This window comes from Scyliorhinus canicula, chromosome 1 (genome assembly GCF_902713615.1).
Source record: "Scyliorhinus canicula chromosome 1, sScyCan1.1, whole genome shotgun sequence".
NCBI lineage: Eukaryota > Metazoa > Chordata > Chondrichthyes > Carcharhiniformes > Scyliorhinidae > Scyliorhinus > Scyliorhinus canicula.
The window spans coordinates 79344117-79357899 of NC_052146.1; the positions used below are offsets into that span (position 1 = coordinate 79344117).

Sequence of the window (13783 nt, forward strand, 5' to 3'; positions counted from 1 at the left end):
GGTGTCGCTGTGACTGGGTTTAGGGTGTCGCTGTGACTGGGTTTAGGGTGTGGCTGTGACTGGGTTTAGGGTGTCGCTGTGACTGGGTTTAGGGTGTGGCTGTGACTGGGTTTAGGGTGTCGCTGTGACTGGGTTTAGGGTGTCGCTGTGACTGGGTTTAGGGTGTCGCTGTGACTGGGTTTAGGGTGTGGCTGTGACTGGGTTTAGGGTGTAGCTGTGACTGGGTTTAGGGTGTCGCTGTGACTGGGTTTAGGGTGTGGCTGTGACTGGGTTTAGGGTGTGGCTGTGACTGGGTTTAGGGTGTCGCTGTGACTGGGTTTAGGGTGTGGCTGTGACTGGGTTTAGGGTGTCGCTGTGACTGGGTTTAGGGAGTCGCTGTGACTGGGTTTAGGGTGTGGCTGTGACTGGGTTTAGGGTGTCGATGTGACTGGGTTTAGGGTGTGGCTGTGACTGGGTTTAGGGTGTCGCTGTGACTGGGTTTAGGATGTCGCTGTGACTGGGTTTAGGGTGTGGCTGTGACTGGGTTTAGGGTGTCGCTGTGACTGGGTTTAGGGTGTGGCTGTGACTGGGTTTAGGGTGTCGCTGTGGCTGTGTTTAGGGTGTCGCTGTGACTGGGTTTAGGGTGTTGCTGTGACTGGGTTTAGGGTGTAGCTGTGACTGGGTTCAGGGTGTGGCTGTGACTGGGTTTAGGGTGTCGCTGTGACTGGGTTTAGGGTGTCGCTGTGACTGGGTTTAGGGTGTCGCTGTGACTGGGTTTAGGGTGTGGCTGTGACTGGGTTTAGGGTGTCGCTGTGGCTGGGTTTAGGGTGTCGCTGTGGCTGGGTTTAGGGTGTTGCTGTGACTGGGTTTAGGGTGTAGCTGTGACTGGGTTTAGGGTGTCGCTGTGACTGGGTTGAGGGTGTCGCTGTGACTGGGTTTAGGGTGTTGCTGTGGACTGGGTTTAGGGTGTCGCTGTGACTGGGTTTAGGGTGTCGCTGTGACTGGGTTTAGGGTGTCGCTGTGACTGGGTTTAGGGTGTCGCTGTGACTGGGTTTAGGGTGTCGCTGTGACTGGGTTTAGGGTGTCGCTGTGACAGGGTTTAGGGTGTCGCTGTGGCTGGGTTTAGGGTGTCGCTGTGACTGGGTTTAGGGTGTCGCTGTGACTGGGTTTAGGGTGTTGCTGTGACTGGGTTTAGGGTGTCGCTGTGACTGGGTTTAGGGTGTCGCTGTGACTGGGTTTAGGGTGTCGCTGTGGCTGGGTTTAGGGTGTCGCTGTGACTGGGTTTAGGGTGTCGCTGTGACTGGGTTTAGGGTGTCGCTGTGACTGGGTTTAGGGTGTCGCTGTGACTGGGTTTAGGGTGTCGCTGTGACTGGGTTTAGGGTGTCGCTGTGACTGGGTTTAGGGTGTCGCTGTGACTGGGTTTAGGGTGTTGCTGTGACTGGGTTCAGGGTGTCGCTGTGACTGGGTTTAGGGTGTTGCTGTGACTGGGTTTAGGGTGTCGCTGTGACTGGGTTTAGGGTGTCGCTGTGACTGGGTTTAGGGTGTCGCTGTGACTGGGTTCAGGGTGTCGCTGTGACTGGGTTTAGGGTGTCTGTGTGACTGGGTTCAGGGTGTCGCTGTGACTGGGTTTAGGGTGTCGCTGTGACTGGGTTTAGGGTGTCGCTGTGGCTGGGTTTAGGGTGTCGCTGTGACTGGGTTTAGGGCGTCGCGGTGACTGGGTTTAGGGTGTGGCTGTGACTGGGTTTAGGGTGTCGCTGTGACTGGGTTTAGGGTGTCGCTGTGACTGGGTTTAGGGTGTCGCTGTGACTGGGTTTAGGGTGTCGCTGTGACTGGGTTTAGGGAGTCGCTGTGACTGGGTTTAGGGTGTCGCTGTGGCTGGGTTTAGGGTGTCGCTGTGACTGGGTTTAGGGTGTCGCTGTGACTGGGTTTAGGGTGTCGCTGTGACTGGGTTTAGGGTGTCGCTGTGGCTGGGTTTAGGGTGTCGCTGTGACTGGGTTTAGGGTGTCGCTGTGACTGGGTTTAGGGTGTTGCTGTGACTGGGTTTAGGGTGTCGCTGTGACTGGGTTTAGGGTGTCGCTGTGACTGGGTTTAGGGTGTCGCTGTGACTGGGTTTAGGGTGTCGCTGTGACTGGGTTTAGGGTGTCGCTGTGACTGGGTTTAGGGTGTCGCTGTGACTGGGTTTAGGGTGTGGCTGTGACTGGGTTTAGGGTGTCGCTGTGACTGGGTTTAGGGTGTCGCTGTGACTGGGTTTAGGGTGTCGCTCTGACTGGGTTTAGGGTGTCGCTGTGGCTGGGTTTAGGGTGTCGCTGTGACTGGATTTAGGGTGTGGCTGTGACTGGGTTTAGGGTGTCGCTGTGGCTGGGTTTAGGGTGTCGCTGTGACTGGGTTTAGGGTGTCGCTGTGACTGGGTTTAGGGTGTCGCTGTGACTGGGTTTAGGGTGTCGCTGTGACTGGGTTTAGGGTGTCGCTGTGACTGGGTTTAGGGTGTCGCTGTGACTGGGTTTAGGGTGTCGCTGTGACTGGGTTTAGGGTGTCGCTGTGACTGGGTTTAGGGTGTCGCTGTGGCTGGGTTTAGGGTGTTGCTGTGACTGGGTTTAGGGTGTCGCTGTGACTGGGTTTAGGGTGTCGCTGTGACTGGGTTTAGGGTGTGGCTGTGACTGAGTTTAGGGTGTCGCTGTGACTGGGTTTAGGGTGTCGCTGTGGCTGGGTTTAGGGTGTCGCTGTGACTGGGTTTAGGGTGTCTGTGGGACTGGGTTTAGGGTGTCGCTGTGACTGGGTTTAGGGTGTGGCTGTGACTGGGTTTAGGGTGTCGCTGTGACTGGGTTTAGGGTGTCTGTGGGACTGGGTTTAGGGTGTCTGTGGGACTGGGTTTAGGGTGTCGCTGTGACTGGGTTTAGGGTGTGGCTGTGACTGGGTTTAGGGTGTCGCTGTGACTGGGTTTAGGGTGTTGCTGTGACTGGGTTTAGGGTGTCGCTGTGACTGGGTTTAGGGTGTCGCTGTGACTGGGTTTAGGGTGTGGCTGTGACTGGGTTTAGGGTGTCGCTGTGACTGGGTTTAGGGTGTCTGTGTGACTGGGTTTAGGGTGTCGCTGTGACTGGGTTTAGGGTGTCGCTGTGACTGGGTTTAGGGTGTGGCTGTGACTGGGTTTAGGGTGTCGCTGTGACTGGGTTTAGGGTGTGGCTGTGACTGGGTTTAGGGTGTCGCTGTGACTGGGTTTAGGGTGTGGCTGTGACTGGGTTTATGGTGTCGCTGTGACTGGGTTTAGGGTGTCGCTGTGACTGGGTTTAGGGTGTCGCTGTGACTGGGTTTAGGGTGTCGCTGTGACAGGGTTTTGGGTGTGGCTGTGACTGGGTTTAGGGTGTAGCTGTGACTGGGTTTAGGGTGTGGCTGTGACTGGGTTTAGGGTGTTGCTGTGACTGGGTTTAGGGTGTCGCTGTGACTGGGTTTAGGGTGTCTGTGTGACTGGGTTTAGGGTGTCGCTGTGACTGGGTTTAGGGTGTCGCTGTGACTGGGTTTAGGGTGTCGCTGTGACTGGGTTTAGGGTGTCGCTGTGACTGGGTTTAGGGTGTCGCTGTGACTGGGTTTAGGGTGTCGCTGTGACTGGGTTTAGGGTGTCGCTGTGACTGGGTTTAGGGTGTCGCTGTGACTGGGTTCAGGGTGTCGCTGTGACTGGGTTTAGGGTGTCGCTGTGACTGGGTTTAGGGTGTCGCTGTGACTGGGTTTAGGGTGTCGCTGTGACTGGGTTTAGGGTGTCGCTGTGACTGGGTTTAGGGTGTGGCTGTGACTGGGTTAGGGTGTCGCTGTGACTGGGTTTAGGGTGTCGCTGTGACTGGGTTAGGGTGTCGCTGTGACTGGGTTTAGGGTGTCGCTGTGACTGGGTTTAGGGTGTCGCTGTGACTGGGTTTAGGGTGTCGCTGTGACTGGGTTTAGGGTGTCGCTGTGACTGGGTTTAGGGTGTCGCTGTGACTGGGTTTAGGGTGTCGCTGTGACTGGGTTTAGGGTGTCGCTGTGACTGGGTTTAGGGTGTCGCTGTGACTGGGTTTAGGGTGTCGCTGTGACTGGGTTTAGGGTGTCGCTGTGACTGGGTTAGGGTGTCGCTGTGACTGGGTTTAGGGTGTCTGTGTGACTGGGTTTAGGGTGTCTGTGTGACTGGGGTTAGGGTGTCGCTGTGACTGGGTTTAGGGTGTCGCTGTGACTGGGTTTAGGGTGTCGCTGTGACAGGGTTTAGGGTGTGGCTGTGACTGGGTTTAGGGTGTGGCTGTGACTGGGTTTAGGGTGTCGCTGTGACTGGGTTTAGGGTGTCGCTGTGACTGGGTTTAGGGTGTCTGTGTGACTGGGTTTAGGGTGTCGCTGTGACTGGGTTTAGGGTGTGGCTGTGACTGGGTTTAGGGTGTCGCTGTGACTGGGTTCAGGGTGTCGCTGTGACTGGGTTTAGGGTGTCGCTGTGACTGGGTTTAGGGTGTCGCTGTGACTGGGTTCAGGGTGTCGCTGCGACTGGGTGTAGGGTGTTGCTGTGACTGGGTTTAGGGTGTCGCTGTGACTGGGTTTAGGGTGTCGCTGTGACTGGGTTAGGGTGTCGCTGTGACTGGGTTTAGGGTGTCGCTGTGACTGGGTTTAGGGTGTCGCTGTGACTGGGTTTAGGGTGTCGCTGTGACTGGGTTTAGGGTGTCGCTGTGACTGGGTTTAGGGTGTCGCTGTGACTGGGTTTAGGGTGTCGCTGTGACTGGGTTTAGGGTGTCGCTGTGACTGGGTTTAGGGTGTTGCTGTGACTGGGTTTAGGGTGTCGCTGTGACTGGGTTTAGGGTGTCGCTGTGACTGGGTTTAGGGTGTCGCTGTGACTGGGTTTAGGGTGTCGCTGTGACTGGGTTTAGGGTGTTGCTGTGACTGGGTTTAGGGTGTCGCTGTGACTGGGTTTAGGGTGTCGCTGTGACTGGGTTTAGGGTGTCGCTGTGACTGGGTTTAGGGTGTCGCTGTGACTGGGTTTAGGGTGTCGCTGTGACTGGGTTTAGGGTGTCGCTGTGACTGGGTTTAGGGTGTCGCTGTGACTGGGTTTAGGGTGTCGCTGTGACTGGGTTTAGGGTGTCGCTGTGACTGGGTTTAGGGTGTCGCTGTGACTGGGTTTAGGGTAGTCGCTGTGACTGGGTTTAGGGTGTCGCTGTGACTGGGTTTAGGGTGTCGCTGTGACTGGGTTTAGGGTGTGGCTGTGACTGGGTTTAGGATGTCGCTGTGACTGGGTTTAGGGTGTCGCTGGGACTGGGTTTAGGGTGTCGCTGTGACTGGGTTTCGGGAGTCGCTGTGACTGGGTTTAGGGTGTCGCTGTGACTGGGTTTAGGGTGTCGCTGTGACTGGGTTTAGGGTGTCGCTGTGACTGGGTTTAGGGTGTCGCTGTGACTGGGTTTAGGGTGTCGCTGTGACTGGGTTTAGGGTGTCGCTGTGACTGGGTTTTAGGGTGTCGCTGTGACTGGGTTTAGGGTGTCGCTGTGACTGGGTTTAGGGTGTCGCTGTGACTGGGTTTAGGGTGTCGCTGTGACTGGGTTTAGGGTGTCGCTGTGACTGGGTTTAGGGTGTCGCTGTGACTGGGTTTAGGGTGTCGCTGTGACTGGGTTTAGGGTGTCGCTGTGACTGGGTTTAGGGTGTTGCTGTGACTGGGTTTTGGGTGTCGCTGTGACTGGGTTGAGGGTGTCGCTGTGACTGGGTTTAGGGTGTCGCTGTGACTGGGTTTAGGGTGTCGCTGTGACTGGGTTTAGGGTGTCGCTGTGACTGGGTTTAGGGAGTCGCTGTGACTGGGTTTGGGGTGTCGCTGTGACTGGGTTTAGGGTGTCGCTGTGACTGGGTTTAGGGAGTCGCTGTGACTGGGTTGAGGGTGTCGCTGTGACTGGGTTTAGGGTGTCGCTGTGACTGGGTTTAGGGTGTCGCTGTGACTGGGTTTAGGGTGTTGCTGTGACTGGGTTTAGGGTGTCGCTGTGACTGGGTTTAGGGTGTCGCTGTGACTGGGTTTAGGGAGTCGCTGTGACTGGGTTTAGGGTGTCGCTGTGACTGGTTTAGGGTGTCGCTGTGACTGGGTTCAGGGTGTCGCTGTGACTGGGTTTAGGGTGTCGCTGTGACTGGGTTTAGGGTGTCGCTGTGACTGGGTTTAGGGTGTCGCTGTGACTGGGTTCAGGGTGTCGCTGTGACTGGGTTTAGGGTGTCGCTGTGACTGGGTTTAGGGTGTCGCTGTGACAGGGTTTAGGGTGTCGCTGTGACTGGGTTTAGGGTGTCGCTGTGACTGGGTTTAGGGTGTTGCTGTGACTGGGTTCAGGGTGTCGCTGTGACTGGGTTTAGGGTATTTCTGTGACTGGGTTTAGGGTGTCGCTGTGACTGGGTTTAGGGTGTCGCTGTGACAGGGTTTAGGGTGTCGCTGTGACTGGGTTTAGGGTGTCGCTGTGACTGGGTTTAGGGTGTCGCTGTGACTGGGTTTAGGGTGTCGCTGTGACTGGGTTTAGGGTGTCGCTGTGACTGGGTTTAGGGTGTTGCTGTGACTGGGTTTAGGGTGTTGCTGTGACTGGGTTTAGGGTGTTGCTGTGACTGGGTTTAGGGTGTCGCTGTGACTGGGTTTAGGGTGTCGCTGTGACAGGGTTTAGGGTGTCGCTGTGACTGGGTTTAGGGTGTCGCTGTGACTGGGTTTAGGGTGTTGCTGTGACTGGGTTCAGGGTGTCGCTGTGACTGGGTTTAGGGTATTTCTGTGACTGGGTTTAGGGTGTCGCTGTGACTGGGTTTAGGGTGTCGCTGTGACAGGGTTTAGGGTGTCGCTGTGACTGGGTTTAGGGTGTCGCTGTGACTGGGTTTAGGGTGTCGCTGTGACTGGGTTTAGGGTGTCGCTGTGGCTGGGTTTAGGGTGTCGCTGTGACTGGGTTTAGGGTGTTGCTGTGACTGGGTTTAGGGTGTAGCTGTGACTGGGTTTAGGGTGTGGCTGTGACTGGGTTTAGGGAGTCGCTGTGACTAGGTTTAGGGTGTCGCTGTGACTGGGTTTAGGGTGTCGCTGTGACTGGGTTTAGGGTGTCGCTGTGACTGGGTTTAGGGTGTGGCTGTGACAGGGGTTAGGGTGTCGCTGTGACTGGGTTTAGGGTGTTGCTGTGACTGGGTTCAGGGTGTCGCTGTGACTGGGTTTAGGGTGTCGCTGTGACTGGGTTTAGGGTGTTGCTGTGACTTGGTTCAGGGTGTCGCTGTGACTGGGTTTAGGGTGTGGCTGTGACTGGGTTTAGGGTGTCTGTGTGACTGGGTTTAGGGTGTAGCTGTGACTGGGTTTAGGGTGTCTGTGTGACTGGGTTTAGGGTGTCGCTGTGACTGGGTTTAGGGTGTCGCTGTGACTGGGTTTAGGGTGTCGCTGTGACAGGGTTTTGGGTGTGGCTGTGACTGGGTTTAGGGAGTCGCTGTGACTGGGTTTAGGGTGTCGCTGTGACTGGGTTTAGGGTGTTGCTGTGACTGGGTTTAGGGTGTGGCTGTGACTGGGTTTAGGGTGTCGCTGTGACTGGGTTTAGGGTGTCGCTGTGACTGGGTTTAGGGTGTCGCTGTGACTGGGTTTAGGGTGTCGCTGTGACTGGGTTTAGGGTGTCGCTGTGACTGGGTTTAGGGTGTCGCTGTGACTGGGTTTAGGGTGTCGCTGTGGACTGGGTTTAGGGTGTCGCTGTGACTGGGTTTAGGGTGTCGCTGTGACTGGGTTTAGGGTGTCGCTGTGACTGGGTTTAGGGTGTCGCTGTGACTGGGTTTAGGGTGTCGCTGTGACTGGGTTTAGGGTGTCGCTGTGACTGGGTTTAGGGTGTCGCTGTGACTGGGTTTAGGGTGTGGCTGTGACTGGGTTTAGGGTGTCGCTGTGACTGGGTTTAGGGTGTCGCTGTGACTGGGTTCAGGGTGTCTGTGTGACTGGGTTTAGGGTGTCGCTGTGACTGGGTTTAGGGTGTCGCTGTGACTGGGTTTAGGGTGTTGCTGTGACTGGGTTCAGGGTGTCTGTGTGACTGGGTTTAGGGTATTGCTGTGACTGGGTTCAGGGTGTCTGTGTGACTGGGTTTAGAGTGTTGCCAGATCTGTCTCGGCTCGGAACCACATTTTCAGTAACTTGGTGGTGTGTTCCACCAAATTCGGAGTGGTTGTGTGAGTTTTGTTATTCCATCTCTCTCCTGGAGAAAGAGCCTCCTGCATGGGCATCATTATTCATGTCCTTTGTGCATAGCACTGGACACCAGAGAGACAATCCTGCAGATTGACTTTAGTAAGAAGTGACCAGGCAAAGATCACAGATGCAGCAGTGACGGGCATACACCATCTGGAAACAGAATGGATAATAAAATCCACTAACCCCATTAACATTTACTAAACTGCAAAGAGTCCACAGAATTACAATTTATTTTCAGAAACCTGGAGGCTGCTGCAGTGACTGAGAAGGTTTCTCTGAAGAGAGCTGAACCATCTCAACCAGAAGCACTCAGTCCAGATCCATGGTCTGCATGGGACGAGTGAAATTGCAGCCGATGTAGTAATAGCGATGTATAATTTGCCCCACATCCCAGCACCCTGAGTTGGGAAAACATAAACATTCAAGGTGACCACTGTTAACTGTACTATGGGGTGGCACGGTGGCACAGTGGTTAGCACTGCTGCCTCATGGCGCTGAGGACCCGGGTTTGATCCAGACCCGGGTCACTGTCCGTCTGGAGTTTGCACATTCTTCCCGTGTTTGCGTGGGTTTCACCCCCACAACCCAAAGATGTGCAAGGGTAGATGGATTGGCCACGCTAAATTGCCCCTGAATTGGAAAAAAATAATAGGGTACTCTAAATTTTAAAAAAATGGTTAAATAATATGCTGACAGGCACAGTCAATGCCAGCACATTAATAATGTTATTCTTTGTCAAGTTATCAGAAGGCATGGGTGGAGCTGAACAACAGAAATTAATCACAGGTTTGAAGGAGAAATGGGAAACAGGGAGATAGCAGCCAATATACATTCACTCCTTTTTTGGCATCCCAGAGAAAACTTCTGTTTTTGAGTTCAAGCTTCACGAAGCAGGGGTGGGTGGGTGGGTGGGGGTGGGGAGGGTCAGCAAGAATACACTGATTGCAGTTCTACTGTTTACCTTTACGAGACACCTCCTCTGTCTTATTGACAAACATATCTGTTGTTGCACTGCCAGGAGCCACTTCTCTGGAAAGAATAGTTTCTACTTTTCCTGAAAAATAAGAAAAAGAAGTATCGTTTTAAACAAATGGGACCACAGAGCGGGAATTCTGTGAATAAACATTCACAGCAGGAGTTAAGAGTGCAGCATGAGACAGTAGAGTCGCATCTCTTAATGCACCTGAAAACATGGTGATGTCGATTTTAACCCAAGCTACCAAACATAAAGTGGGTGAAAATCACCAAGGTGACTTACTCATTCTCAAGCTAGACAAAATCACCATCAGTGATATTCTTCATGCAGGCCTATGGATGGCAAGGGGGACGGGGAGGGGAGGGGAGGGGGAGGGGGGGGGGGTTCCTTCTCCAAATACACAGCCTGTTCTCCGATCGACTGAGGCCTAAACAAGGACGCAGGTTGTGGCTTTACTTCCAGGCTTGAGAGAGACAGGATCTATTGGGAAGATGTGTAGGCCTGAAGAGTTGGTCTCTTTACTTTCCTCGAGGGGGCCACGAGAAGCAGGAAGCCTCCTTTAGGCCCAGTAGTGAAGAGATTAAGCCTCCTGCCCCAGACTCCCTCCTCCTTACCTGCACCCTTCCCCCAACCCAAACCACCAGCCCACCTCACAGAATCACAGTATCACAGGACACCACAGTACAGAAGAGGCCCTGCGGCCCACCGACACATGAAAGGCCCTGACCTACACACCTAAAGCCACTTGCCAGCACTTGGCTCATAGCCTTGAATGTTATGGCGTGATGTAAGTAAAAGATTCGTTATTTCAAGGTACTATTTTGAAGAGCAACAGAGAGTTAATCCTCAGCCAAACCATTACAATCAGTTAACACAGCAGGGCTGCCAGCATAAATTAGATGTAAGGGCCCTCCTGTTTGTTCCTGTCTATTCCCTTATTTTTCCCTTTCTTTTATTTTTGCAAATTACCATTTTGATTCATGGATGATTAATGGATCTGTGACTTTAAGGCAAAGCAGCTTGTGCGTGGTCTGTGCCTTTAATTCAAGCAGAGATTTGCAGCAGTAAGAGAGATCAGTGGTAGCTCACTTTGACTGACTTAGCTGGTGGCCAATGAACTGACTTCAAATGCTGTGCTTCGCCCAGTAACTAGGGGTGATTGGTTCCTATCTCGCTGAGATGTGTTTCAGAGAAAAGGCTGGATTTCAAGTTTCACTTTTGATTCTGAAGCTTGGAAGGAGCAGCTCTAAGTCTCTCTCTGTGATCAGGTGTAATCGCTCTAAAAATCCAGTGCAAGATCCTTTCTCCCCAGTAAGATTGGATGTCATTCTCTCGAGACTGCAAAGGATTGAAATCAACCTACGGTTTGGAAGCCGAGTATGATGTGACACAAAGGGTCTCAAGAAAGAAAGGGGCTTGAAGATGAACCTTCGAGTTGAAGGCCCAGCTTAATCAAAGCTCAAGAGCCTCTCCAGAGTGTTTTTAAATTTCTTTCCTTACTCCCTAAAATCTGCTTTCAGGACCATATCCCTCTTCCTACATATAGCATTTGAACCAATGTGGACAATGACCTCTTACTGTTCATTCTGTCCCTGAAGAATGTCCTGCAGCCGCTCTCATATACTTGGCCCTGGCACCAGGGAGGCAACATATCACCTGGGAGTCATATCTAACGCCCCAGAAATGCCTGTGTGTTCCCCTAAGTAATGAATTCCCTCTCACTATTTCTTTTTCGCTCTTCTTTCTCCCCCTCCCGTACAGCTGAGCCACCATGGTGCCACAGACTTGGCTCTTGCTGCACATCTCTGAGGAGCCATCAGCATCACCAGCATCCAAAATGGAAAGCTGGTTAACAAGCGAGATCAACTCATTGAACATGTCTACTACCTGCCTGGTTCTCTTAGACTCATTCCATCTCAGCCTGCATGTTCCTAACTTGCGATGTAACCACCTTCCTAATTGCGTTATACACATGGTTCTCTGCCTCAGAGACCCTCTCCACCGCGCGGGTTCCGAAACCCAGAGCTCATGAGTCTGAAGCTGGTCACATTTCCTACAGATGTGCTTATCTGGGACACATGGTGTGTCAATGATCTCCCCACGTGCTACAGGATGCATATTCCATTCATGAATCACAAAACGTATGCAGGTACAGCAAGGGATTAGGAAGGGAAATAGGATGTTGACATTTATTGCAAAGGAAAAGGAAGAAGGGAGGATTTGCTCCAGTTGTACAAGGCGTTGGTGAGAGCACCTGTGGAGTAGTGAGTACAGTTTTGGTCTCCTAACTTACATAAGAACACATTTGCATTAGAAGAAATTTGGGGAAGGTTCCTCGCCCAATAAAAAAGAGGCCTGGATTCTCCGCCGCTGGTAGATTTTGGCATCAGGGGTACAAACAGGAACTGATTCTCCGACCACCTGCTGGCGGCTGATCAAGGTTTGTTCCCGTGTGCCAGCAGGAGGGTGTAAATGGATATAAATAGGCCCTCATGACCCATTTGCATCCATTTAGTGAACTGAGCACTAGAATCTCCAGGCTGGTGAATCTCTGGTACTCTGGGCCGGGAATCATATAGGCAGAGATCACTACTGGTATTTACTAGTGTGGCCCTGCTGTGGTGGACCTCGCCATGGGTTCTCCCCAATGTCTACCTGAGAGCTACCCTACCTCCTCTCACACAATGCCAGACCTTCCCACTCACCCCCACCACCCAATGGCCCCCCTGCAGAGACCCCCAAAATAAAGTGACCCTCAGAGACACTCTAAATAGGGAGACCCAACCACAGAGACACTCTAAACTTCATGTTTGAGTGATTTTGAAATGCTCAGCTGGAAATTGACAGCACTTAACTCTCTTTGAAGTGGTTGATTTTTGTAAGCATTGTGGTCAAATAACAAAAAAAATACAACACAGGAATGGGTCATGATACCAACCTTGGCCACAACCCTCAGCACTTCCTTGTGACATATCCCTCTATACCCATCCTATCCATTGTCAAGATGCCTTTTGAACACCGTTTATGTATCTGCTTCCACAACCTCACCTGGCAATGCTTTCCAGGCACTGACCACCCTCTGTGTAAAAAAACCTGCCTCGTTCATCTCCTCTAAACTTTGCCTCATGGACCTTAAACCAATGCCCCTTCCTCCCTGGGAAAGAGTGCCTGCCCATCCACTCTATCCATGCCTTTCATAATCTTGTAGACCCCTATCAGGTCACCCCTCAACATCCGTCGTTCTAATGAAAACAGTCCGAGTCTATTCAGCCTCTCCGCATAGCTAATACTCTCCAGATCAACAACATCCTGGTAACCCTCCTCTGCACCCTCTCCAAAGCCTCCACAAGGTTCTGATAGTGTGGCGACCAGAATTGTGTGCAATATTCCAACTGTGGCCTTATCAAGTGTCATGAGAGTGTCACTGTAAGAAATGTTTGTCTGCTCAAGTTACTGCAGTGATGTCAGAGTGTGGGTGGAGCTGAGGTCTGGCTCTGCTTTTTAGTTTCACTTTGAGAAAAGCTTGGGTGTGTCTGTGTTTTTTTGGTTTGTTTCAGTGTTGGAGCTGCAGCCAACCAAAGAATGTGTAATGTTGTTCTCTCTGCCATGTAAAGACTATCTCTTGATCATTTGGTGAATTCAGAGTGATAACTGTTCTCAGTTGTGAATTTAAACCTGATTTGCTTCTGTTAAAAGGTTTTTTTTAATGTCTTATGGATGTTAAAAGGAACGTTGAAGGATTACTTAGTGTTGTATTCTTTGGGAGGTGTATTTGAATTGATGGTTGCGAAGATGTTCACTGTATGTTTTAAAAAAGTTAATTTGAGTTCATAGAATAAACATTGTTTTGCTTTAAAAAGTACTGATAGATATCTGCTGCACCACACCATAGAGTGGGCCATGTCCTCCCCATACCGCAATCTAGTAAAAGACGTGGGTCAGGTGAACTCCATGATACACTTTGGGGTTCTCTAAGCCCTGGCCCATAACACAAGGTCCTATACAACTGTGGCATGACTCGATGCCCCGTCCAGTGAAGGCAAGTATTCCATATGCTTTCTTGACCACTTTGTCCACTTGTGTTGCCACTTTCAAAGATCTATGGACTTGAACACCCAGGTCTCTCTGACTTTATATATTCCTAAGAGTTTTGCCATTTACTGTATATTTTCCTTCGATGTTATACCTACCAAAATGCATTACCTCATATCTGCTGGATTAAACTCCATTTGCCATTTCTCTGCTCAAGTCTCCAACTTATCTATGTCCTGCTGTGTCCTCTGATAATTCTCAACACAATCGGCCACTCCACCAACCTTGGTGTCAAAATCAGAGCACTTCAGAGCTACTGGACTATGAGGAAGATGAATGAAGCACGTCTCATAGCTGTGTGTGTGGAAGCTATCAATTACAGCCTACTATGGGAAATTAATGAATGGCTTGCAGCTCAAGGATCTCAGGGGTTTAAACACAGGTCACTGATTTACTCTTTCCAGGAATTAACATGTGGTGTTTGCTTTGTCTGAGCCAGCACCTGTATGCCCAGATAAATGTTAGAGCAATAATTTTTTTCACTTGCCCCTGTCTGGACTGCTCTCCAGCTTCCAGACAGGACTCACTTTTCTGAAGGGTCACTGGGAGGTCCCTTTATTTAGGGGGTGGCGGGGACCTCTGGGGGA

General features: G+C 51.9%; 1 protein-coding gene across 2 annotated transcripts in view; it reads right to left on the minus strand.

Annotated features, from left to right (window-relative positions):
- The window catches only part of LOC119964361 (glutathione hydrolase 1 proenzyme-like), a 177734-nt gene that overhangs the window by 70148 nt on the left and 93803 nt on the right, over positions 1-13783 (minus strand). For both annotated transcript variants that reach the window (XM_038793741.1, XM_038793750.1), the window contains one exon: positions 9090-9182. In XM_038793741.1, the coding sequence (XP_038649669.1) occupies positions 9090-9182 (93 nt within the window). The remainder of the gene's footprint in view (positions 1-9089; positions 9183-13783) is intronic.